Source organism: Magallana gigas, chromosome 5 (genome assembly GCF_963853765.1).
Source record: "Magallana gigas chromosome 5, xbMagGiga1.1, whole genome shotgun sequence".
Lineage (NCBI taxonomy): Eukaryota > Metazoa > Mollusca > Bivalvia > Ostreida > Ostreidae > Magallana > Magallana gigas.
In genome coordinates, this window is record NC_088857.1 from 33347065 (window position 1) to 33373068 (window position 26004).

At 33.9% G+C, this 26004-nt stretch overlaps 1 protein-coding gene across 5 annotated transcripts; it reads right to left on the reverse strand.

Annotated features, from left to right (window-relative positions):
- LOC105342679 (alpha-1,6-mannosyl-glycoprotein 4-beta-N-acetylglucosaminyltransferase) lies at positions 1-24381 on the reverse strand. 5 transcript variants are annotated; one of them, XM_011449690.4, is made up of 8 exons: positions 24317-24381; positions 16953-17039; positions 8607-8823; positions 8114-8295; positions 6672-6796; positions 4434-4528; positions 3488-3611; positions 1-1877 (listed from the first exon to the last, which is right to left on the reverse strand). In XM_011449690.4, exons 5-8 carry the CDS (start codon positions 6790-6792, stop codon positions 718-720), a joined length of 1500 nt encoding a protein of 499 aa, XP_011447992.3. In that variant the 5' UTR covers positions 6793-6796; positions 8114-8295; positions 8607-8823; positions 16953-17039; positions 24317-24381; the 3' UTR covers positions 1-717. The 5 variants fall into 5 exon arrangements, with proteins under 5 accessions (XP_011447992.3, XP_065940683.1, XP_065940684.1 ...); XM_066084611.1 differs by lacking the exon at positions 24317-24381 and adding an exon at positions 23948-23966; XM_066084612.1 differs by lacking the exon at positions 24317-24381 and adding an exon at positions 10224-10295 and having other exon boundaries at positions 16953-17134.
- Between the last annotated feature and the right edge of the window lie 1623 nt (positions 24382-26004).

Genomic DNA, 26004 nt, shown 5'->3' on the forward strand with positions numbered 1-26004 from the left:
CACTGAAATAAAATTTCATTCCCATGATAAAGTTATACATCTGTAACATTACAAATTATAAACTTTGTCTTTAATTATGTTATATGTAAATATTGCCAACATTTTTACCGTAGTTTGAGATCCTCATAGACATATTGATACCATTAGTGCCTTCCCTCAATGAAGACTTCTTGTTTACTTTTTCCGTGTAAATTATAAAATAAATCAAATTGTCATGTAAAAAGTTAAAGGTTAAGGTAGCGCAAAACAGATAAGCCAAAAACATACCTATAATTCAACTTTTCTGATAAGTACACTTTTGCATGGAATAAAAATCTGACATTGTTTTTTTTATACATCGTTTCAATGTATAATTAATATAGGTGCATTGTGGACTATACTTTTTACGACCCTTTTTACATATAAATCTCAAAAAGTTGAGATTTTAGCGAATTTGCCATACAGAAGTGATATTAAATATAAATGATTAGGTTATTGATACGTCGTTTTACATGTATATTACACAACAAAGTAATTTGGGACTTCAAGGCTTTTACTCATTCCTAATTGACATTTTATTGATAATACACATTCCTTAATTTTTTAATGCCCTTCTGTATGGCAGAAATACATTTGTCAAATATTAATACAAACAACACAGTTTGTTTTGAAAGACCATGACTTGGGTAGTTAACTCAGAAGTTGAACAAAGCGGTAGTTTCAACGGACACAGAACGGTTACGTTTTTGTCTTAATAAAGATGTCCCTTAGAATAATCCATGTTGTCTGATCTTCATTGATGTCAATGGAGACGCACTTTATATTGTGATGATAGTTCGTCACATTGTAATGGAATTCGCCATTCTCGAACTTTCCAATGTTTTTCCTCTCTGCACACTTTTCGCCACCCTCTTTACCTACGTTCGACACACTCACCGACGTCGATGACGTCAATTTGTCGTCAGGGTGGTTACTGTTTCCGCTATATATTGATATGGATGAAATGTTGATAGACTTTTGAAATATGATTCTGAAAAATGAACCATTTTTAGGGTCTACAGTCCAGAAATAATTACGAGCACTGGAGAAATAAGCTGCTTCAGGTTGAAAATTCTTGTAATGGTCCATATTGGTATGAATTTCAGCATTTGGGTTTGGAGAGTCGGGCGTCCACCCTATTTCTTTCCGCTTCCTATAACCTGGAAAATCCCGATCCTGTATTTTCTGAATTTTATTTTCCAAAGACGATACAAGGCCAAGATGTTGAAACAAGGAAGGTCTCGAGCGATAATCTTTAGCCTGTCCTTTGATTTTTTTCAGATCATTTATTAACAAATCTCCTGGGCTTTCGTCAAAAAGAACCAGTAAAAATTCTGCTACCTTTGGTAAATCTGAACTTTTAAACAAAACACCTATAAATCCCAATCCAGAGAAACGAAGAAAAAGCCACGTCTTTTTTAAATTATAAGCGATAAAATTCTTAATTTTGCCGAGATAACCCGATGTTGTGATGACGTCATCTTCAAGCTGAATATAGTATTTAGATATATTTCTAGTGTACGTCATAAGATATGAGTAATCCAGATTCTGTTTACTTCTCCAAGCTACTCGTGCCGAGCTGTCGTTGAACTTTCTCTCCAAATACTTGAAATTTGGATACGCAATGTGAGGTGGATGAACAATTTGCATAAATCCTGAATCCACGTATGTTTTATATTTGTGATAGATTTCCGTGGCTCGTTTCACTACCCATGTGTGATTGCTGTCCGTGAAGAAAACGACAATCACAACCTGTTCCTGCTCTTGAGGAGGCGTGTGCATCACCAATGAGTCCAATGTGGTCTCTATATAGGAAACATCCTTTCTTTTCACCGAAGGAATGCCTATTGTCAGAAAACCTGTTAGGCAAAGAAATATTCATCAGTGAAATAAATGATATAAACTTTTTTTTGGTAAGAAATCGTCATTTTATTTCATAACCATCAGTAATATACTCAGTGTTCTCTTCCTTGACTCGTCGCTACATGTATGTGACGTTACGAATAGCCGATGAAAAGCTAAAATCTACTGAAAAAATGAAGAAATTCTTCGATTTGGCTCGCGAGTAACACGTTACTTTTAAACTGATACAGATCAATGCTTGTCGTGATTACCTCGTGTTTGGTTGATTTTCTTGAATTAATACAGCCTCGAAGTTTTATGCATAGTTTTCCGGGTATTTTGAACATCCTAGACAGCTCTGTGTCCTTTTCCAACTAATCGAGGGACCAAACCAGACGCTTAAGGCCCAATTCGCCCCAAGGGCGTGTTTGTAGGCGTAATGGTCGCCATCTTGGTTACGACAAAATCCCGAGTAAAGGCCTCAAGCATATTGTAAGAGTAGAGAAGATTAAAGGACGCACTTTAATTTGAGTTCAAGTCTCAGTTCTATTTATTCGAGGTTCAGTAGTGAATCAAGGACGACATCTTCTCCGTGTTGCGTTAGAAACGGTTTAAGAACGGGTTGACATTGAAATTGATGTAAAAAGTGAGAAATTGGAGAACAGATTTAAGAAAATTTTGCCGTACGTTTTTCGCAATTAAAAAAAAAAGTAATTAAACTCTTAAAGCTATGATATTGGGTAAGTATTCAGTGTCTGACGCAGGTCCCCTTTTCGCTGTCAAGTTATTACACAGCTTTATTAATCCATTACTGGACAGAGGAACAAATAGTTTGACAAAGGAGCTGGCAGAGGAGCTCAAACTATAAATTGTCAATGTGGAAAGAGCAAGTACTTGAAGTTATAGAGAAATTTCTGACAACATATTAGACAGATATTGGTTATTATTGAAGTTTTGAAAAACCACATAACCAGGTTAGCTAATAACTAGCTTTAATTCAAGATGGTTGAAAACAATAACAACTGAAGCTGGCATTAATACAAATCAGTTTAAAGCTCCCTCTACAAGGTTGGCTTCAGTATCAAAAGCACTTAGCAGGTGTATCAGTATGAGATATTAAACAACATGCCCATTGGGGTAAAGAGGGTATTTTCGCTAGATTATTGTTAACCTAGTACACACAAGTCAATTTTTCAATCTATCAATATAAGGTACTTAGGCTTTGAAAGACCACTGAGTATATTTTCGAGGGTTATGAAATAAAATTGTGGATTAATAAGCACGCGTAGTTAGTGCAATTGAAGGGGATTCGGTATACTCTCTCACATAATTATGCGAAGAATGATTTTTCAATAGGGAGCTTTTTATACGGCTATTCGTAACGTCACATAGCGGCGAGTTAAGCGAAGAGAACAACACTTGATATCTTATCTCAGGTTATTCTTGAAATTAGGATTCCATTGCACACACACTATTTATGCTAATAAAATCTTCAACTAATAAGTAAAATAATCATATATCATAATTCAGAGAGTTATAATTCCCATGAGTTTAATTGTTCGGGTGTATATTTACCAGGAATAAAAAAAAATAAGTATATAATTTTTCTGACATATAAAAGTCTCACCTGTTTTTTTTCTAAATTTTCCAAAAAGTAATGCTTCTTTGTGATTGATTTTAAAAAACATGTCTTCTAGCAGCTTCCAGTCTAATTTATGTAAATGTGCATCTGAGATCTTTGAAATATTGTTCTGAAAATATTACAAGCAAAATGTACATGTATAGTTGCATGGGCTTTAGTATGATAATCTTTTTTTTTAAACATGTAACAGTAATGGCTCAAAGCGGATAACGTAAACGTAATCCCTTCATTTCATCCATTGAAAGCCAGTATGAACGATTGATAAAATGAATTAATAAAAAGATAAAACAAGTGGACGGGAGACTTTTAAATTCACTCTTTAGTGATCAATATGTTTCAAATATTTTCCTTCCCTCTAGTGAATGCTTTGTTTGAGTTTAATCATGCATATAATTAGAATTTCAAAAAGACTATTCTTAGTTAATATTCACATATGCCGGTTCCTACTATCTTTAATTAATGCATACTCCATAACTTCAAGCTCCGAAAAATAACTTTTATAGATATATCTGATGTCTGTTTTTTAGGTTCATACATGTAAATAATGAAAAAAAGTCTTTTTTGAGTCATGATATAAATGATTCATCATATTCTTGGAAATTGAAAACGAGTCCCATTAATGTGATATGCACGATTGATACCGTTACCGAGCACTGAACCCTTAGGTACGCTGACAGGTATCCTCTCATGGCACAACACTGCTATTGATTTTGAAAAACTAGTTCCCCACATTGTCTGTTTTTGACAAGAATTCTCACACAACTGTAGGAGCTATATTTTACCTCACGTGGTCTAATAAGTTTAAAACCTTTCTTAATAAATACAAAAATGTGAGTATAAAATAAACATTCGTGAATTTTTTTTCATACATGTAAAGAAGTTTGAAATTGTTAATTCAAAATTCAAAGCGTCTGTTGGAGTCTAAACTTACTTCTTCAGCACCTAGATGAATGTTACTATTGCTAACAGTGGTAGATGTAACTGCTCGACTGCTGGCATCTCTGTATGTAAAATTTCTCAGATCTTCTGTAAATATGAAAAAATACGAAGCATATAATATGTACATGTATAAAGATGTAGGAGTCGTGATTGCTTTTAAAATTCGAAACGGAAATTTTAGTATTGTTCGGATAATTTTTTGTGATCGGCTTCGAGCGACCACAGTTGTGTCCGTGTGAGGCATCTGGTGTCGTAAAATCAAAGATCTGCAGGCATGTTCACGGAACTTTCCTAAGATATGACCAAAGTGTGTTCCTAAGATATGACTTAGGAAAAAAGTTAGGAACATCCTAAAATCAACTTAGGACACGTCTTAAGAAGCTCGACGATAACATAGGAACATAGGATATCCTAACCTTCTACAACCATTCTTATTTTTCCACATTTATTCATAAAAATGGAATTTAAGAGACTTTTGTAGGGATAAATCTTTAAACATTTTGCCAGAGAGAACTGTGCGTGTCGGTAGTTAACACAATATGCCTAAAGCATGCAATTTTAATGTATATATATTTTTTTAAAAATTTACAAATATAAATAAAAATCAGTGACAACAGTTTAGTTCAAAACACCATAATTATATGTAATACATTAACATGCGCTTTTCATAGAATTCGTTTTGCATAGACGTCTTTTTACAATTCCGCCCCCCCCCCATGTTGTATTTTGGCATATCATATAAACAGTTCATTCTGACAACTTTTATTCAGTATCACATGCCGATCATTCTTTGAAAGGAATATTTTTTCCTTGCCGAAATGAATATAGTTTTAAATACCGCAATGTTATCTAATTAACAGGCTAAACGATTAAACACAATCAATATCGATGGGGTGAAATCAACCAAATGATAATGAATTATGAACAAAATCAATATTCGAAAACCAAAGTCGTAAAAACAAAGGATTTTTTTCCTCATTGTATGCCTGGAACTGGAACGAATTCCGAAGCTTTTACATTTCAAGTTAAAAGAAACGACTTCCGTTGTCCTACCCACGTTTTATGCAAAAAAGTTTTACTTTTTCACATAGACAAATACACCCGAAACACTATACAGTCTGAGTATTGGTTTGATCAATTGATCAAGAACAACACACGTATTTGATTTTCCGATAAAAATTGCGATGGATTGATAGGTCGTCCCATTATGATCACAGCTTTTAAATATTGAAGAGCTACGAGAACAGATAGGTCAACCATCACATAAAACTTGGTTTTCTGCGAGCAGGATCGAGCGCATGAGTTGTGTTTATTGATGTGACACAAGTTAAAATACAATTACCTTCTTTTAAATTTTTAGATTTTCAAGGTTGCCAGAAATGGATCTCTATGATATCCTAAATTTTGATTCTTTTCATGATGAAAAGAATCAAAATTAAGGATATCATAGACTTTTTTAAAAGGTAGAATGGGATGAATTTCATCTCATTCTCCCTTTTAAAAAAGTCGTTGAAATGTGAATTAAAATTTAAACTGCATATATAATGCAGTAAAGCCAGGCCTATTTAAATACCAACTTGTATAAAATTTACATCAACTTGCTCCGAATAAGAATTGTTATGTTCAGTCTGTTCGAATATTTTTGTTGAAACAGAATCATGAAATTTATTTCAGTAGTAATTCTAGTAATCCCAGTACACAATGTAATTCAGAAGTTAGTCGGCGGAGATTGTTTTGAAAATTACATTGTTCGATTTCTTTGAAAATTATATTTTATCACATAAAGCAAGTCTCTTTCCATGATTGGTTTTTTAACTTCACTGACCATTGGACTTCTCGCTCCGAGGGAAAACAAACCAAATTAACTGTGAGCGTAAACTATATACATTATGATTTGTTTACATAGCCGCCATACCTTCGCTGTTATTAAGACCTTGTGTCAATATTTGCCACGGTAATGGTATGCATTGAAATTCAATTAGGAATGCTTTTAAACAATGGCTTAGGGGAAAAGTTACCGTTAGAGGCATGAAAATAGCAATGACAAAACTCGTCCACTATTTGTACATATGTAAGTATACCTACAGTTATGTACAGGAAGATCTATAAAAAAACAACAACAAACGAAAGGACAACACTTTCATGCAAATTTATCTCCCCCCTAAACCGTCGTCATAAAAATTTGTTGAAAAGAAACTACTTAAGACCTCTAAAAAAAGTTTCCTCTTACCTTTATACGTCGGCTTGTGGTAGCTGATGGTAGGAGTAAACACTTGAAGGATGAAAACAAGAGTATAGACGGCAAATGTCATACAAAGCAAATTGAAAACACTCCTAGGCGAGATCCGCATCTCTCTGAAAACAGAAATTTGGGTTCATATGTCATATCCAAAAGTTACATCGATATCTTTAATCAATGTGTACATTTGAAAAAAAAATCTTAACATTTTTGCAAAGTTTAACTTTTCTAGGCGTAGAGCTTGTTTGCATAGTATTTTTTTGCAGAAAATATCCAGTTTTGGGGAGGGGGGGGGGGGGAGAGAAACACAAATACACTAGTAACTGTAAGCTTTTGAAATACGGGTACATTTAAGATTAAAATTTAGGGAGGGGGGGGGGGGGGAGAAATACAAATATACTAGTAACTGTAAGCGTTTGAAATACGGGTACATTTAAGATTAAATACTCTGAACAAACATTGTTTTAGTGTAATTACACGTAGATTCCTTTTTCTTTGATTGAGATATATTGCAGGCAGGCCTGCTTCAGAACCTATATTCAATAAACTTTACGAGCAAAATCTGAATAATTTATTACCGCAAACTTTTATTAAGTCCAACAAACGAGAAATAACAAAGCATTATTTATAAATTACCAACCTCTTGTATCCTTTGATATACAATAAAATATGCTCAGATCATAGTTAATGTTTTCCAGACTACGTGTATTTTTTATTAGAAAGAATTTTTTTGGCTTTGAAATTGATATGACATCATCAAAAGCGGGATTTTTTTTTTGTGTAAAAAAGTATTAGAAAAGTCAACTTGTGTAGCTTTCGAAATAGATGGTATAAACAAAGTATATAGATTTAATGATAGTCGACGCTTTCGGCCAAAGTTTGTGTAAAGGAAAAAATAGTTTTCGAGTTAGTTTAAACCTTTTCTGTACCATCTCTATACAAACAAAAGCAAGTACTTTAAAAAATACTTTGATTTTGTTCATGTCGAGACAGATATATATACAGGTAAAGTCGACTTATCTTAATCCTCTTTTTAAACAAGTTTTCTGTTGTAAACACATTTCATTCAATTTGTTGCTAATTAAACGATTAATGGCCGCCCATCTTGTTCACCTGACCCGAGGTAAGTCCAGGCGTTAGGTATGACAGTTTTAAAATAGGTACATGCACGACAACCGTCAAAATATCATACTTCTACCAATAAACCAATTTTTATAAAACACGATCGCTATACACCCTTGAAATGACAATTAAATTTCCATAACTTAGATATTTCGATTTGCATCATTGACTTCTAGTTTGTAAAATAAATTAAATCGTCATGATTCAAGGTAAAAACAATAGAAAGTCCTGACTCTAAACCAACAGTAAATACATGCAATTTTTATCGTTAAAAGACATTTAGATAAAAATGATTAAGTATATGTACTTACATGGAACACCTGGGGTAGCTTTACAACAGATAGTTAAAAATGGAGCGGTTCACAGTTCACCGAAGTTCCTTCTGCCTGACCTGACTCTAGGGTGTCCGAGGAGGGGGGAGGGGGTTGGAGTTAGGAACAAGTAGAAGTCGGGTAAATCCCTTGATATCTGTTTACGATGACTTTCGATTTGTCTGCAACGAAATGAAAGTAATTTGTTTAAACGACGAGGAGTCAATTTAAAGTTTCTGCGAAAAAACAGGTGGATAGGGATTTAACGATTAAACGATTTCCTGTCTATTCCCGCTCAGACAAGAAGAGGTTCTCACTAATGCAAACAATTAATTTCGAATTTCAATTAATAATTTAGACACCTCTGCCATGTGAGACATCTATATATTTCCCGAGAAGCACGATGTGAAAACAAATGGAGCTAGCGGATTGAATCGAACATTGAAGCCTCTTTCCCACCTTTAATATATAGGGTATTAAATATGATACTTACAATCAATCATAATGTATTCACAAATGTATTCCTGCTCATTGTCTCCACTTGCGGGATGTTATTATATCCGTCTCTAAAACTCTATCGTCCGTTTCGGATGCATGGCCAACCTCAGACTCCGGGTCGCAGACAAGTTTATTGTACGGGCTATACGTATACCCTCTAGCAGTTCCTTGTTTATTGATTGAAAAATCAATCGAATGCTGGGTACCTAGTCCTACATGTAAAACAAATTCAGTGGGATATAAACTCTTGCATGTATTATACACGTATACAAATATATTTGGGTATAGATAAATTTTCTAGTCATTAAAAAAGTATAAAAAGTTGTTAAGTTACCACTGATTTACGAAAGTTTCTTGTGTTTGTGTTGAATATTTTTTGTTTTAGAGCTCTTTACTTCAAGTACATTATATTATATACAGAAAAGCCTTGCTTACATAACGCTGTTGTACATAACATGTTAAAAATACCTAAATTTCAGAATTGTAAAATACATTTGTTTGGCTCTAAATCAAATTTTTTTTGTAAATACATGTTATAGTTCCGTACCTAAGACCTGATAATGAAAATCAGTCAAACAACTTCAATTGAGAAAATTTGTGGAACGCAAAACCTTAGAATATATAAAAGTGCTTTAGGCAAATATATCTCGTCACCAAAGTAACACTTAATAATCTCGAATTTCTCCTAGGCATAGTACAAAGTTATTAAAATTTTAAGACCCCGGGTACCGAAGTTTGACTTTGGTGACAAAACCAAACAAGACCTTATTTTCTCAATAAAATCTTTAAAAAAAGAGGGAGAAAATATCACACAAAGCGGGGCTTGTTAATGTACCATGGAAGCGTATAAGTGCCACATTAACACTTTTTTTATTTTTTTTAAATTTGTTTTTCAGACTCCAATCTGCGAATTTTATACTTTAATTTGTATGAAAAGTGCATATACATAAATCATTTTAAAAAGTACAAACTCAATACTCTCAATATGCATATATCTATCTGCTTGGGTGATCTCTTGCTGTAGCACTCAAAAAAGTGTAAAATTAACATTTTAATGTGTAAATTTTACATTTTAAATCAGTGTACTGATAGTACTGAAAAACACTAACCCAGCTTGGTTCTAAAGGAAACTTACTTTGTGCAAGCTTTGTTAGAAAGAATCGATTTGATTTTTCTATGGCTCGGCTTCTGTTTAGGCACTATATTTCCTCATCATTGCGCGACTGCAATGGTGTAAGTAAGCGCCGCACGTTAGATTCACAATAGCCCGAACTTTATATTCACAATAGCCCGTGCAACTATGTGCGTAAACCCCTGAAACTGGTTCCCTAACCATGCAGTTTAAGTGATGCATATTTCTGCTCATAGGGGTTGTTATTTGATGCACCGGAAGTAGAAGTCTAACGACAATAAAGCGCTTAGCTATGCTTGGCGCTTTAAAATGTAAAACAAATGAAATAAAGGACGGGCATCATGGAGTTGTCTTTTTTCTGTATAAATATTTGATTTACACAAAAATAATAAAGCTGGTAATTTTTTCTTTCTTTTTCTTGAGAATATTTTTACTGTGTGTATCTATATAAGTAGGTGTATACCAATACATTGTACCAACTTGCTGTGTGTGTGAGAGTCTGTCAGAAAGTGGTGTTCTGTCTGTCTGTCCGACCGTCTGTATTCTATAAAACTATGAAAAAAAATGTGTCAATGTGGCACTTAAACGCTTCCGTGCAACAAAACTACAAAAAGGATCCAACTTGCCCCCTGTGAATAAACAAATAGAGGGAAAACATACAAAAAAAAAATTATGAAACTTTGCAAATCGTTTGGTACATGTATTTTTTTTATTTTGATGTTCCATTAAAATCTGGAGACCGATGGAAATTCTGTTTACAAACGTACAGCGAGAGAATTTGTATCTATTCTGTTGGGATTTTTTGTTATATGTAAAATTCAACAGCCTCTAGTACGAAACACATCATCATGGATAATTCACGTATATAGGTACATTGGCCTCTTGACGCAGTTCTACTTCCAAAGTAGGGACTATGATTGCATTATCTTGAATATTAATGAAATGTAGTTTCTTTATGGGATCCATACTACACCAGCTAACATCGTACACACTATTAAATTACCAGCAACCAACCACAGACTACCCTTTATATACAAATATACATGTATACAATTAATCTAGTTTACAATTGTGCTAATGCCAAGCCATACATGCAAGTATGGTATCAAACTATTTTCAAAACAGAATTCGCTTTGTATCGATCTACAATTAAATCTAATGGTATGAGTCTTATACTAATGAACAATTTTTAATTATTAATTGACTAATTGACAATTATTAGTATAAGACACTTTTACGAGCATTTGTGCTCACCCAACATTTCTCAAAGTTGTTTTGTAAACTCTTCACATTAAAAAAAAAACATGAAAAAATAAGTTTCTAGGACTATCTAAATTTTATTTCTATGGTATGTGCATTTAGTGATGACATGGCAAAAAAATAAGTTATTGGGTAATTTTGGACTTAGTTACATGTATATAACAAAAACTTGCCTCTCATGGATTTTAAATCAGTGTTGACATCCCCCCTAAAACAATAAGAAGAAAGAAACACGAAACGCTCGAAATTAATTCTTCGTTCATCCAGTTACCAGCCACGTTGTGTCAATGATCCTTAATATTACCTAATTCATAATGAAGTTGTTCTTTTCAAAAGAGATCTAGGAAAAAAAACTTAACGTTGGTAGTAGTGCCCGTAGGCACTAGCGAAAAAATCGAATCTCTCGCGTATCATTGTCTTAATTTATTCTGGGAAACTGCATACAAAGTGCTTCCCACATTAATGAAACAACAATAAGTGATCAGGTGATTAGTTCATGATGAGATAATCAGTCAATCTGTATTAAACGTGTTAACAGTAAAAGAGAATAAAAGTATAACGAAGGGAAACGCCATTTGTCAATTAAAACTGGTAAAACCACTGATCACCAAACTCGACGTACACGCGAGCTAAATTTAAGCGTACATTTTATCATAGCGAGCGAAGCGAGCTCTAAGAACCAATGTGCGCGGGAAAAAGAACGAGCTAAACCTACAGTTCATCAAACAAAAATATTTGTCTACGTCCCATAATGCTCTCTAATGTTTTCACCCGTGGTGCTATGCCAAAAATGGCCGACTTTTAACTCGTAATTTACGGTGTCCTAAGGTTTGAAGACACGTTTTGAGTACCGCATAATGTTTGGCGAGACTCAAGAGATTTGTTACATGCTTCCATACCTTCGTATTGAGTCGAGATACGTAAACAAAGACAAACAAAGTCCTGGATGACGTCACAGTGCTCTCGCGCTATATTTCCCGCGATAAATTTAGAGATGGATCAAACATCTGTAATGCGTGTAATAGCTATTTCAGTATAGACTGCGATACCTGCCTCATTGATATTGTATGACTTGTTTTTAATTTTTTTTAATATAGAGATTATATTAATATATACTAGCAAGAGCCATACTTTACTGTCATATCGATCCATTTTTAAGCTAGGCCTAATTGTGCATGCATGTACAGTAGGCAGGTATTAAGTAGGGCCTATATGAGTGGGGAGGAAATAAACAATAGGACATTTTGAACTAAATAAAAAGGAATAAAGAGAAAAAATAAAGTTAAAAAAATTATATAGATACTGCATACAGTCAAACCATTAGATTTAAAAGTGGGAAATCACACAACTACAAACAGGGACCGGACTCTCTCTCTCTCTCTCTCTCTCTCTCTCTCTCTCTCTCTCTCTCTCTCTCTCTCTCTCTCTCTCTCTCTCTCTCTCTCTCTCTGGAGAGGGGTAGGGGATTGCATTGTATATATCATAACCATTAAAACTGGTACCTTTGGCATACTTATTGTAGAGCAATACTCTCTCAAAAATTCTTTGACGTTCGTTGATACCTAAATATCACTAAGTTGACAATGATGCAAGGTATGTGTATTTCTTGCTGCGCTCGCCAGAACGGTAGCACAGTAAAACATATTATTGAGACATCTGCTTGTGAACAGCATGCGGCAATAATTGCAACACAAACTCACCACACTAACCCAGTCAATTATAGAAGTTTTATATAATATTAATGTTGTGTCATTTTTAGGAGAACTTTCCAGAGCATACTTTAAAGAGTGAAAGATTTAATGCGCAATAAAAGTTTTACGACTTGAGCTTTTTTGATTATACACCTAGAAATGTATCGTAAAAGATTACTTAACTAGTGGTTTATACAGTTGCAAAAGGGTAAGAAAATACCTTCAAGCCAGAATTTTTTTTATGGAACGAGTAACCTCAGAGGATGGGGATGAAGATCCATGTGATTTAGTTGGGTCTTTAAAAAAAATAGAACTCTATAGAGCAGTTGGCTGTAAATTTTCCCTAAAAAACATCTCTAGAAGCTAGGTCCCGGTATTGATTTTTTAAAGCAATATTGAATGTCTCCATAGAATGAGGAGGATAAAGTTTCATATAAAATTTAAATCCTAAGGGGACATTCAAATATCAATGTGATCACCCATTTTAAGAGGAATGTGTCAACTTGAACTATTATATATGCAAGCTGACTGTATATCGTGTGATCGCGCATCCATGTCGCAGAACCCCCCCCCCCCCCCCCCCCCCCCCGAAGTTCAGGTTCGTACGTTACTGTTCTTTAATTACAACAAAATAATTTAACCACATTAAATTTTGAGAATTATTACACATATTGCCACCCGTGTTTAATCTTTTTTATATATTAATTTTAGCGATCTTTCAGGTTTGTTTTTGCATTGAAACCCTGGGCCGATTTCACAGTACATGAATAATTGAACTTTATCGTGATATGAAATGAGCTATTGACTTTGATTGCTTATGTTCACAGATGACAAAGCAATAATGCATACAAGTAAAGTTTTTATTTTTATCGAGGACCTATGTACTAATTTTAGCGATCTTTCAGGTTGTTTTTTTTTTGCATTGAAACCCTGGGCCGATTTCACATTAAACAAATGTGTAAGCAGTAGCTCTGGTGCAGGCGTTTTGTAGTTTATTTGTAAAATGTCTTCATTTATAAGTATATGATTTAAACTTTTGACGTATTATTTGCGTCATCGTGCATTTTCAGTTTGCTTCTGTGTTTCTCTAGTGGAATCTGTACTGTTATCACATCTTATTCATAGGCGTCGGGGGGCAGGGGGGGGGGGCTTAGCCACGGATTAGGATTTCAATGATTTGGGAGGGGAAAATGTTATGGCCGGAAAGATTTTTTTATTTGGAAGTATAGGATTACCCCCCCCCCCCCCCCACGGATAAGGATTTTCATGATTTTGGGAATTAGGTTTTTTTTCTCTCTCAATATTTCTGAGGATCAGTCTAGCCCCCCCCCCCCCCCCCACTTTCAATTTGCTTCCGACGCCAGTGTTATTACGGGCCGCCGGGAGGCGGTCCGTTATTACCGTCTTCCTTGGAAGACGGTATAAAGAGTTGAAATAATTAACAGTCTCCGGCACTTCCTTTCCTTTGTGATTGGTTGAAAATACATGATGTGAAAATTTACATTTATTTCATTGGTTAAAATACTGTTCGGCGCAAGGGAGATAATTTTCTGATGATCTTTAACAAATCTCGTAGATTTCAAATCTTAAAAAGTGAGAAAACGAAAAAGCAATACAAATTGCCACATGTATGAATGAAATTCGGCCTTTGGTTTTCAGGTCCAACTAGTTAAAAGTAACATTCTATAATATCTATTGAAATTATTTGTTTTTCTTTTAGAATTGTTTATTCCAATTTTTATACAAAAATGTGAAGAAAAAAAATTGATGCGGTATGCCTAATATTGGTAAAGTTATTTGCACCTTATATAGATAGATAAATGCAGTGGTAAAATAATACGAGTCTACTACCCTACCTTAGATCTCTTTCACCCTATAGTCGATCTCAACTTACAAGCTCGGGTACGCAGTTCTCAATTTTAGACACACAGGCTTAAACGACACATGACACAAAAATGTTTGGATAACTACTACCCTACCTTAGATCTCTTTCACCCTATAGTCGATCTCAACTTATAAGCTCGGGTGCGCAGTTCTCAATTTTAGACACGCAGGCTTAAACGACACATGACACAAAAATGTTTGGATAAATCCACTCGCCATGCTATGTAGAGAAGGGTGACATTTATGTAAAAAAGAGTTAAACTGTCTTTGATAACTAAGTGCTGTTTAGGGTTTGTTCTAAAGACGTTAAGCTTTTTTAAAAAAGCTAATCTTGTTTGATACACATTTAAATATTGTAACTGCGTTTCTGCGGGAAAGTTTTTTTTAATGAATTAATATTACTCTCATTTTTATCAATTGAAAGTAAGTTTGCATGTAGAAATATGTTTTATGCGTTTTAAAAATATTACATATTTTTTGTTTTGCTCGTAAATGAAAAGTTGGTTATAGATTTTTGTGTTAGACGCATTTTTCGGAAAATTTCGGAGTTTTTCATTGTATCGGGATCGGTATACGGGACATACTAAAGACCTGAAATACTAAAGACTTGAATGACATGGACTTTTATATAAATGATGTATTTGAAAATAAAATGACTTTGTGTGTGAATTTATTATATTTCCATGTGAGATGTAGTAGAAAATTATCATGAAATGACATCCATATCATTTTTTTTTACGCAAAAATATGAAAAAAGCGAAAATTTGTATAGACCTGAAAATTTGAGCTAGCCTGATTTATTTTTAATTCTTTTTAAATAACAATGATTATCTTCATAAACTGTAGTGTAGATAAGATTTATAATTCCATTTAGAAAAAATTATCGAACTCTATTCTTAATAATAATAGTAAAATGTCAAAATTCAAAACGAGTTGCTGAAAATATAGTAATTACATGTAAATCTACCATTAAAATTAGTACGACCAACTCGTTATTTTCTTTGTGGTGTGTTTTTTGTGTAAACAACCAATGATGATTCATACAACAATTATATATTTTTGCGGCCCATTTGACGCTTGCGTCAATATGATTTCTTGTTGCTTTGTGATGTCCGGCAACGTCATATTTTTAGAGAATTATCTGTTTTGAGTAACTGAATACAGTTTTACAAAACAATATATGAAAGTTTTTTTGGTACATAGAATACCATGACAGTAGTCAATTATTTGGTTTTATGCTCAGCTTTTCGACATTAAATGGTTTATTGTTTACATAAAATAAAATTTGGTCGTGCGTCGTGGCCTCATTTTTTGCAGGGTTTGATTTTATATCACTCTTAAATATTCTTATATATATCTAATTTTTTGAATTCAAACCGATTGAAAATATGAATTAATTTTGTCTACCAAATTTGATGATAATTTGGCATTAAATAAAAAAAGTCTTGGCCTATCGTATAATTATGTGCTTAAATGTAACCGTTCCTTTCTAACGGTAATTAATAGGGCTGGATGGTCGAAACCATTTTTAGACTATTTTAATTTCCTAAGAAAAAGAGCTCTGTATGAAGATATGGCAAATATTCAAAGCTTAAGGTCAAGATCTAGTAAATATTCAAAGCTTAAGGTCAAGATCTAGTAAATCTTCAAGCTTAAATCTAAAATATTTAAGTTTTTTTTCCTAATTGATTGTTTATAACTAAACAAATCATATCTGAAATTTTAACGATCTCCGATCCTCACCAATGTTCGATAACTCTAAATCATCCGGAATTTTTTGTATTCGTTCCATAAATCTTCCTTTTATTTAGACAAATTTTATTAGTTTTGTAGTATTAAGAAAACAAGCAACTATTCAACTAACAGTTTAGCTTAGTGGTTTCACGGAGAATTACTACACACTGAAAAAGGGGTTCGATCCTCCGATGTACAGGTACAATCGTCTTTTTTTTCTAATTTGATCTCAACTAGCCTTAAAATCTTTTGGGGAATGTTTTTTTTTCTTCAACAGTTTCAAATGATCTGCTACAAACTATAAAGATCTTGCATCATTCAGCGTAATCAAACATTTGGTGTAATCACAGATGAATTAAACGTTTTGTATGGCAACACCCTAGGGCATAATTATCATATTGTATCATTCCATTAATTAAATTAATTGCATAGAGTTTAACGTCTTCCCGTTTTGATTACGGAACAGATAATTTCCCAATGAATATTTAACTTACAGAGGTATCAAGTCAATAGATATGGCCTAACTCTTTCCGATTCTTCGTGATAGATGGCAAATTAAACGTGGGTCAAATCCCCCCTTTCTTTGATTCTATCATTGAAATTAAACAGTATAGGCCAAAACAATAATGTACGCACTTACCAAAGACAGGAATGGCACTGGAACGTCTGACGTACACAGTTGACGGATACGACTGGGTGGTTCGTTATATTACTGGTGTGTATGTACCTTAAAAAGAATCAATACCAGCAATTTTAAATAGATACTAATTTATATAATGATGTGCCTACTTTACAAAACAGACGCTTCGTTATCAACACGCCGTTGTCGTTCTTTACTTCCTACTTTTCGATTATATACATCCGGACATTAAGTGTAGGGACTATAAGTGGTGTGTTCTTAACACACATCATTTGTTCACATTTCAATACTAGAAGATTCTTTAGAACAAAATAAAATTTCAGCTGACATAACAATTGACGATAAAGGGGGAGGTAACCGCTATGATAGTTGCTTACAATATCTGTTGGTCATTATTTGAGGTTTCCATTTTTACTGTTGATTTGAAATCTCGTGTTCAGAAACTTTAAAATTTAACACTCAAGCTTCTAGAAATTTGAATTTTCCAAGGGGAGGGTTCCAGACTCCCCTCCCCCTTTCTAATACATCTACGCGTGATTAAAACCTGTAACATCATTTTAGGTTAGTTTGATTAACAATTAATGTGAATTATAATACGTAATAATAATTTTCAAACGCGTAATACCGATGTATCATACCAAACATACAGCTTGATGCAGCAACATTTCAACATTTATGTTATATTTATATACTAGTACATGTATGTGGCTATTAATGTATATTGGAGGAGAATTCAACAATTTTGATTAATCTAAAATAAGTGAAATATTTCTTTAATGATAATAATGAAAATAATAAAAAAAATTATGTCAATTGATATTGAAGCTACGCGCCGGATGTTATGAGAGTTGGTTCCGTAGCTTCGGAAAAGGATTTGATAATGTACAATAGTTCACTTATAACGGAAGAGGGACTAGAACATGGATAGCAACAGATAGTGACTTTGGTGACCTAAACTTATGAGCCTTATGGGCATCTAATTAATTAGAAAAAGCTAAGTAGTTGTAAAATGTGCATAAGAATGCATAAAATGCACAAAAATGCAGTTCAGGTTTTTGTAGTCCAAATAATAACTTAGTCTACATAAAATGATATATCGGAAACAGACACGTTAACGTGTACAGATGTATCCAGGTAGTATGCAGCATTAGGCTGTAAATAAAAATAATTGAGTTAAGCGACCTAGAGAGAATTTAACAGTGCGTTTTACACGTATGAGTCAGACATATAATTTCATACCCGAATCCAATCTTTTGAGACCAATATATGGAAAGATGTTACTATTGTACTTATTCCCGGCTCAAAACGATTATGAAACTTTTAAATTGGCTAATGTGTAATTTTGAAACATAACAATGTAACATGCACGATCCAGAAAATTTTGCCTGGGGGATGTCCTAGGGATATCTAAATCTGTAAAGGGTGGGTGTGGGGCTAGAAATTTCTAAAAAATTGAAATTTCCAAGGGGAGGGTTCCAGACCGCCTTCCCCCGACCCGAATACATTTGCGCGTGATTAAATCCTGTAACACCATTTTAGGTTTTGAGTATCAATTAGTGTGAACTATTAATTATGCTTCTTGAAAGTTTTTCTCTATGTATGGAATACTCATCTACTTTTGCATACTGGTAGTATACTGAGGGTTTATGTAGTGTAAGCATACTATACCAAATTAGAGCACGGCGATTGTCTTGTAGGAAAAGATACAGAGCTTACAATCCTTTGTTATGTAAACAAGGTTCGCGCATTGTTTTTGTTTACATTGTTTCAATACTAGTATACCAGTAAAAGTTCTTTTAAAGCTGATTTTTCTATCTGCTAATTCGTATTGAACATAGAGAAACAGTTCTTAGCGTTTGTCACATTTATTTTTAATCTTAACTTGGAAATTCAAAATGTAAACAAAAAAAAAAGACCTGAGTTTTGTTTAAAATAATAAAAGATCATGAGCTCTGTATCTCACTTTTGACTTGACAACTCACAATCAAATTTTGGCTGATAATTAGAAATGTCTCACTGAAGCATTGTAAACATTAAAAACGGAAAAATAAATGACCAAAATCGTGACCATGCTTCTTTAAGGGAGGTTTTTGCTTGGCCGTCACACAAATATCTATATGTAGCCTAATTGCTAAATAGAAAATATATAAAAACTAAAATTAGATCTGACATACACTCGAAGCCTTATAATTGTGTTCTTAATTGACTTGCAAGCAAAAAATACGATTAAAATGATGGGCGCTCTCAATCGAAATTGAAAGTTTTCACCCTTATACTACATGTACATATAAAATTAAAAAAAAAAGCCTGCAACTCGCCTCCATTGCATGCTCCAGAACTCGACCGGAAGTGATAAAAGTAAAAAACCTTGTATCCGCGCATAAACTACGCTGTTTCAAACATATATTTTTAATATTTCATCAAACAAGTAATGCATGCGCGGATACAGGTTTTTTACATTGGAGGTTCGCGAGGGATGGTTTTGTTTTCAAGGGGGTTGGAGGCCTATTTAAGGGAATTTTACTATGAGAATTTAAAGGGACTTGGACACGATTTGACATAAAATTTTCAAATTTTATTTTTCCATTTCCAATGTTTATGCTGATAAAGATAGAAGTTTATAATGCTATGTCAAAATTTGAAAGTCGAATATCAAGTGATTAGCAAGATACAGAGTTCATAATTCTTTGTTTTGTAAACAAAGCTTGAATGTTGTCATTTTTTACATATGTGTTGTATTGGTGTAAGTTTCAATCAAATGTATCTTTCTTTTGTTGATAATAGTATTTATAAAGATATTGAATTAGTTTAAACTTACCTCTGTATCTTGCTTGTAACTTGACATTAACATTCAATATTTTGGTCAATCATTAAAAATGCACCAGTAAACCATTTTATACATAAAAAATAAAAATAAAATTGTTGACCTTAAATCGTGTCCAAGTCCCTTTAATAGATTTTAATTTCAAAGGGAGGGGGTGGGTGGGTTCCAGACCCCCCGACCCACTTCTAAATCAGTGCATTTAGGCCTAATGGTGTCTGGAAATAATTTTAATATTTTGACATTTTGTTTTTATAGCTTAGTGATGAAATTTTTCTTATACACCAATTTATATGAGAATCAAATTTGATTTAAATGCCGTCTTATCCAAGATACAACCGATGTTACAAAAAAATCAAAACATCATAGCACAATGGAAAATCTCCGGTCTTATTGTTACCACATCCCTTTAAATCTACCCGAGCTTCCCTAAATTTCCGATTTGAAAAGCATAAACAAAATCTGCAATGACCTTTGTTTTACATGTACCTGATATATCGATGAATCGGAAATTTTAAGAATTTTCTGAACTGTATTCAAATCTCGTATTTCTAGAATTACTACATGCACACGTACGACCGCAAACTATAGAATAATTATTGTGATTAGTAATAACTAACTAAATAAAAAAATTGTCTTTTAATATTGTTTATATTTAATTTCTCGGCCTTATTAATATTAATTCATACATGAACATTGATTGTAAACGTACTTAGTCTAGTGCTCTTTTGCAAATAAACTGGACTAGTAGCGAGCGCAGCTCGCCGGCGCGCAGCGCCGGCGAGCGAAGCGAGCTCTAAGAACCAGTGTGCGCGGGAAAAAAAACGAGCTAAACCTACAGTTCATCAAACAAAATTTTTTGTCTACGTCCCATAATGCTCTCTAATGTTTCCCCCCGTGGTGCTATGCCAAAAATGGCCGACTTTTAACTCGTAATTTACAGTGACTTAAAGTTTGAAGACACATTTTGAGTACCGCATATGCTTTGGCGAGACTCAAAAGATTTGTTACATGCTTCCATACCTCCGTATTAAGTCGAGAAACGTAAACAAAGTCGAACAAAGTCCTGGATGACGTCACAGTGCACTCGCGCTATATTTCCCGCGATAAATTTAGAGGTGGATCAAACATCTGTAATGCGTGTACTAGCTATTTCAGTATATATATAGACTGCGATACCTGTCTCATTGACATATGATTTGTTTTTATTTTTTTTAATATAGAGATTTAATATATAGTAGGGAGGAAATAAACAATAGGACATTTTGAACTAAATAAAAAGGAATAAAATGAAAAAATAAACAGTTAAAAAAATTATGTAGATATTGCATATAATCAGACCATTAAATTTAAAAGTGGGAAATTACACACATACAAACAGGTACCGGTCTCTGTCTCTCTCTGTCTCTCTCTCTGGGAAGGGGGTTGCGCTGTATGTATCATAACCATTAAAATTAGTTCCTTTGGCATACTTATTATTGTAGAGCAATACTCTCTCAAAAATTCTTTGACGTTCGTTGATACCTAAATAAAACTATAAGTTGACAATGATGCAAGGTATGTGTAATTCTTGCTGCGCTCGCCAGAACGGTAGCACCGTAAAACATATTATCGTTTCACCAAAATAGTTTAACAAGACGCGTTTATGTAATCTGAACCTCACACCTTAAGTTAAGTGCTTTACTCTTATTTTTACGAAAGGTGTTGAATTACACAACCAAGCAAGATATTTAAACATTTTTTTTTAGATTTCACAGTAATACCGAGCGCAGCGAGAGGCGGGCGAAGCCCGCCTCGCGAAGCGAGGATTAATGGTAACACGTATATATAAGATTATCAGTGAGAAATGAAAGTTGAATCAGGGGTACTAAGGCCAAAAAAAATTTCTTCCAGCCCTGGGCGCCGCCATATTGGAAGCCATTTTGTTTTTTAAAAGTTAGTTCGATCACTGATTGACTGGTACTTATCGATGTTTATTGCAACTAAACTCAATTAAAATTTTCCGATGTTTCAATAGAATGTAATCTGAATTAAAAGAAATAAAAGGGGACACCAGATAAGTTTCAATAGTGCTTCAATCAAGAGACACGACTAGTTCTATGTATGTCTTATCAAATTATCAGATGGAAAATAAAAACATTAACATCAAGGAACTGATCTTTTAGATACTGAATAAAGTATTCAATTTTATTACCGCGGCATTTATATGAATTAAATTGATAAACAATGAAAGAAGAAATAAAGTTCTGAATAACGTAATTCTTCGGCTATTTCGGAAGACAAAACGTGTAGGTTTTACGTCTGTAACATGACGTCATAATGTAGACTGAGCACGCGACGTTTGGTTTAACTTTGGCTTATGATTTGAGTAGGCAACCAGGCGGATCCTACTGTGTGCCTTTCAAATAAATGTTCTACAAAAATCAAACTGCACTGTGTTAAATCTGCGCTCGGTCCAACGGTCACGCCGTTTACATATTAGCTTATCGCACAGGTTAGAGATTTGAAAAAAAAATATGTCTGGCTCAAAGACAATTATTGTCTGACGAATTAAGAAAAACTCCGGTGCTCTATGCAAGTGAAAAGCTATGATAAAGACTGATGTTATCTGACATGGAAGTTCTGTGACAAAACACACACTGCACAACTGTAACGTCCGTAAGGAGGCAGGGTGGTCATCAAATTAACCATCACATTTACTACTCTTCAACTCGAGGAGATTAAAATAGTCTACAAATGGCCACGACCATCGAGCCCGCCTTTTACATTCGGTGCTAACGTCGAACCAGATAACGCAGTTGTTTGTACATGGTTGTACCTATTAAGTCCGAATACCAAGCCAGATACTGGTTTATAATATACTTATAAGTTTAAAGTATCCGCGTGTGCGTAAAAGGAAGGGGTACGGTAATCGAACCATTTTAACAGCTTGGACATTGGATAGTTGTGTCAAACAGCAATGTGACGTATAGGCCTGTCTATTTTTCAGACGTAGGCCTGTCTTTTTCATTGCTAGCCACTAAGCCATGGATCTTTGAAATCAACAAGATTTGTCTGGCTTTTAAGCTAAGACTACGCAATCGATGCATATTTCGCTTGAAACCGCGTCATTTTGAACTTGTTTTGACACAAGGATTGATAGCTACGCCCTACCGAATGTCCAAGGTCTTGTTAAAATGGTTCTATAGAATTCAGCTGCATCTTTTCAAAAAATATAAACACCAGAATTATTTTTAAAACATAATATTTTCATTAAACATACATTTTCCTTATTAATTCCAATAAAAGAAGAAGATTTCTTTTATCATTTTCACAAACATAAAAAAAACCTGAGCCCAAATGTTCTTTGTACAGAGTTTGGTTAAAACAAACAATGTGGTTCAGGAGAAGGCAAACATTTGAAAAAGGTCAAGATAGACAACCAGATTGGCGGCCTTTTAAGGGTAACAGGTTGAAAAAAAACCTCACTGCAATAATTTTAATGAAAAAATTGAAATTATCACTGTTGGTTGCCTCATTATTACAGAGAGATCAGCGTCTGCAATTTCATGTAAGTCTCATTTCATCTACACAATTAAAAAATTTTTTTTTTGCCATTTCTAAGTTTATGGTTTCCTGACCAGTGGGTAATCAGATGAACTCTTTTTTTCTTTCGGTTGAGTAAGGTAAGGAAAAAACTAGTCAAATTATTAGTGTTGTTACCATTATGAACCTATATTGTGCCTCTCTTATTTGCACAAGTTTTCCTCCTTCCTACCGCGAATTTGAACAATTGTAACGAACTACAAATCTTTAAAGAGCTCTCACTGTAAATTTATGATAACGTCATTGAATAAAGGAAGGTATTTACGTATTCCAGTGTCTTTGTCTGTGATAAGACTACAAATCGATGCTCAGTCCAAAACTAGCGCAAATTTTTATGCGCCGTAAATTGCAGATTTTTTCTATGGTATGCACTGTAGCTCACAGGTCGTCCATCCGTTTTTTTTTTCAGATAAGGAGCTACAGACCTGCACCTACATGAGAACAAGAGAATAAAATCGCCAGAAACATTTTCTTAAAATACCAGTTGCAAGGTTTTATGGAACAATGTATGGCCACGTGCACATTTCTCGCAAAATGCTGATTGAATTTTGTTGGGTGGGGTTGTACTGGCGATGGACAGACTACAAACCTGTGCTACAAAAGGCAGTCCTTTGCTTCAGAATTGTGTAACACGTTCATCGAAACACAGTAATAGATTGATTCATTAACTAATTCACGTATGACTTCACAGTCCTACAACAAGCCGTTATCAATCTACATTGTATTTAACCCTCCACTCCGATCTTTAAAAATGAAAGAAAGAGAAAGAAATGAATTTCCGGGTTCAAGTTTTAGTAGTCTGTGTGTGTACAAGTGTATATATAGACTTTTTATTCCCTAAATATGAGTAAAAAAGCATTGAATATGGACTGTAAAATTCCTTATATTACACGACTTTGAAACGATTGTCTAAATAATCTTCAACTCATTCTGGTAGTTATGGAGTTAAACAACCTACCTTTACCGCTGAAAATTTCCATTAAAGACTTTATTGAAGACGGAAATATGATCCAGTTAAAGTTTAACATATTGGGGTACCTGAAGAAGGAAGCGTGGTTATGTGAAGGCAGTGATGCGAAACATTCTGCAACAATACAACTATTGGTAAGTTCATATTTCCAGTATTTACTCTTTGTCAGATGAGATGACAGTAAATAAAGTTTTATTGAATTTACCCTGTCAGATTATCTGAAAAAAAAACCCCGACAATAAATAAAGTTTTAGGGTTATAACCGCCATTAATCAATATCATGAAGTACTGCTTAATTTTCCTTAATATAAATTCGGATTCATTTGAGAATTATATTGTGTTAAATTTGCATGATGATAGTTAAATAGCATGTGGGTAGGTACCTAAGTAACAAACCTATCAACACATCCATAAGGAACGCCTCAACTGTCTTATGTAGATAATCTTCATAATATGATGATACTTTAACATTACATGCTGATACTTCAACATTACATGATGGTACTTTAACATTACGTGCTGATATTTCAGCATTACTTGATGGTACTTTTACATTACGTGCTGATACTTCAACATTACTTGATGGTACTTTAACATTACGTGCTGATACTTCAACATTACATGATGGTACTTCATCATTACATGCTGTTACTTCAACATTACATGCTGTTACTTCAACATTACATGATGGTACTTTAACATTACATGCTGATACTTCAACATTGCATCATGGTACTTTAACATTACATGCTGATACTTCAACATTACATGATGGTACTTTAACATTACGTGCTGATACTTCAACATTACATGATGGTACTTTAACATTACATGCTGATACTTTCACATTATATGCTGATACTTCTTCATTATATGATACTTTATCATTACATGCTAGTTGAATAGTTGAATACCGGTACATATATGATTGCGTCCATGAGGAAAGAGTGCTCGTGGCATTTTTTGTGTGCACATTTTGAGATTTTTACAGAATTAAATAAAAAAATATCTTTCATTACATACTCCAGTTGATTATCTTTGTTAATTTTTTGTATGAATATAATTATTATTAAAGTGTTTGTTATACATATGCATACATGTAGGATATGAATAAATTTTTTAATTTAATTGTCGGGATTGAGTTGTTCTTACAAATATATGTAATGTAATGTTAAAGTACCATCATATAATGTTAAATGATCAGCATGTAATGTTAAAGTATCATCATATAATGAAGATTACCTACATAAGGCAGTTGAGGCGTTCCATACATCCAGTTTAAAGCTACATGCATTCGGTTGTTGAGGTTGGAGATTTAAACTTATTTGTTCATATAAATCTGTAGCTATTATCATGTCAAGGCTGCAGAATTCAGTGTGTAGATTATGCAAACAGTGCGACACAAAGCCGGCACGTAGCATCGTTTTTTTAAGTTGGGGGGGGGGGGGGTGGTAGTGACCCGTCCAAAAAATCTTGGCAAGCAACAATATATCCTTATTTTCACTTCAATTTTTAACTTGCTCCAAATAAGTTGGGGATAGGGGCAACTTTAAAGATTTGCTAATGTATGAAAAAGTGCCCCCCCCCCCCCGGGAACCCCTGATATTGCTACATGCATTCCAAGTGATATCATTTCTCTAAATGGAGGTTGTTTTCAGCGCTTGCTGCACGATAAG

Bases quoted from the DNA above. Each gene is read 5' to 3' on its own strand.
- LOC105342679 (XM_011449690.4), bottom strand. From the start codon at position 6,792: ATGCGGATCTCGCCTAGGAGTGTTTTCAATTTGCTTTGTATGACATTT. The intron at 3,612-4,433 runs GTAAGTTTAGAC...TAATATTTTCAG, and splicing joins TTCATCTAGGTGCTGAAGAA to AACAATATTTCAAAGATCTC. The intron at 1,878-3,487 runs GTGAGACTTTTA...TTTGCCTAACAG, and splicing joins AAAATTTAGAAAAAAAACAG to GTTTTCTGACAATAGGCATT.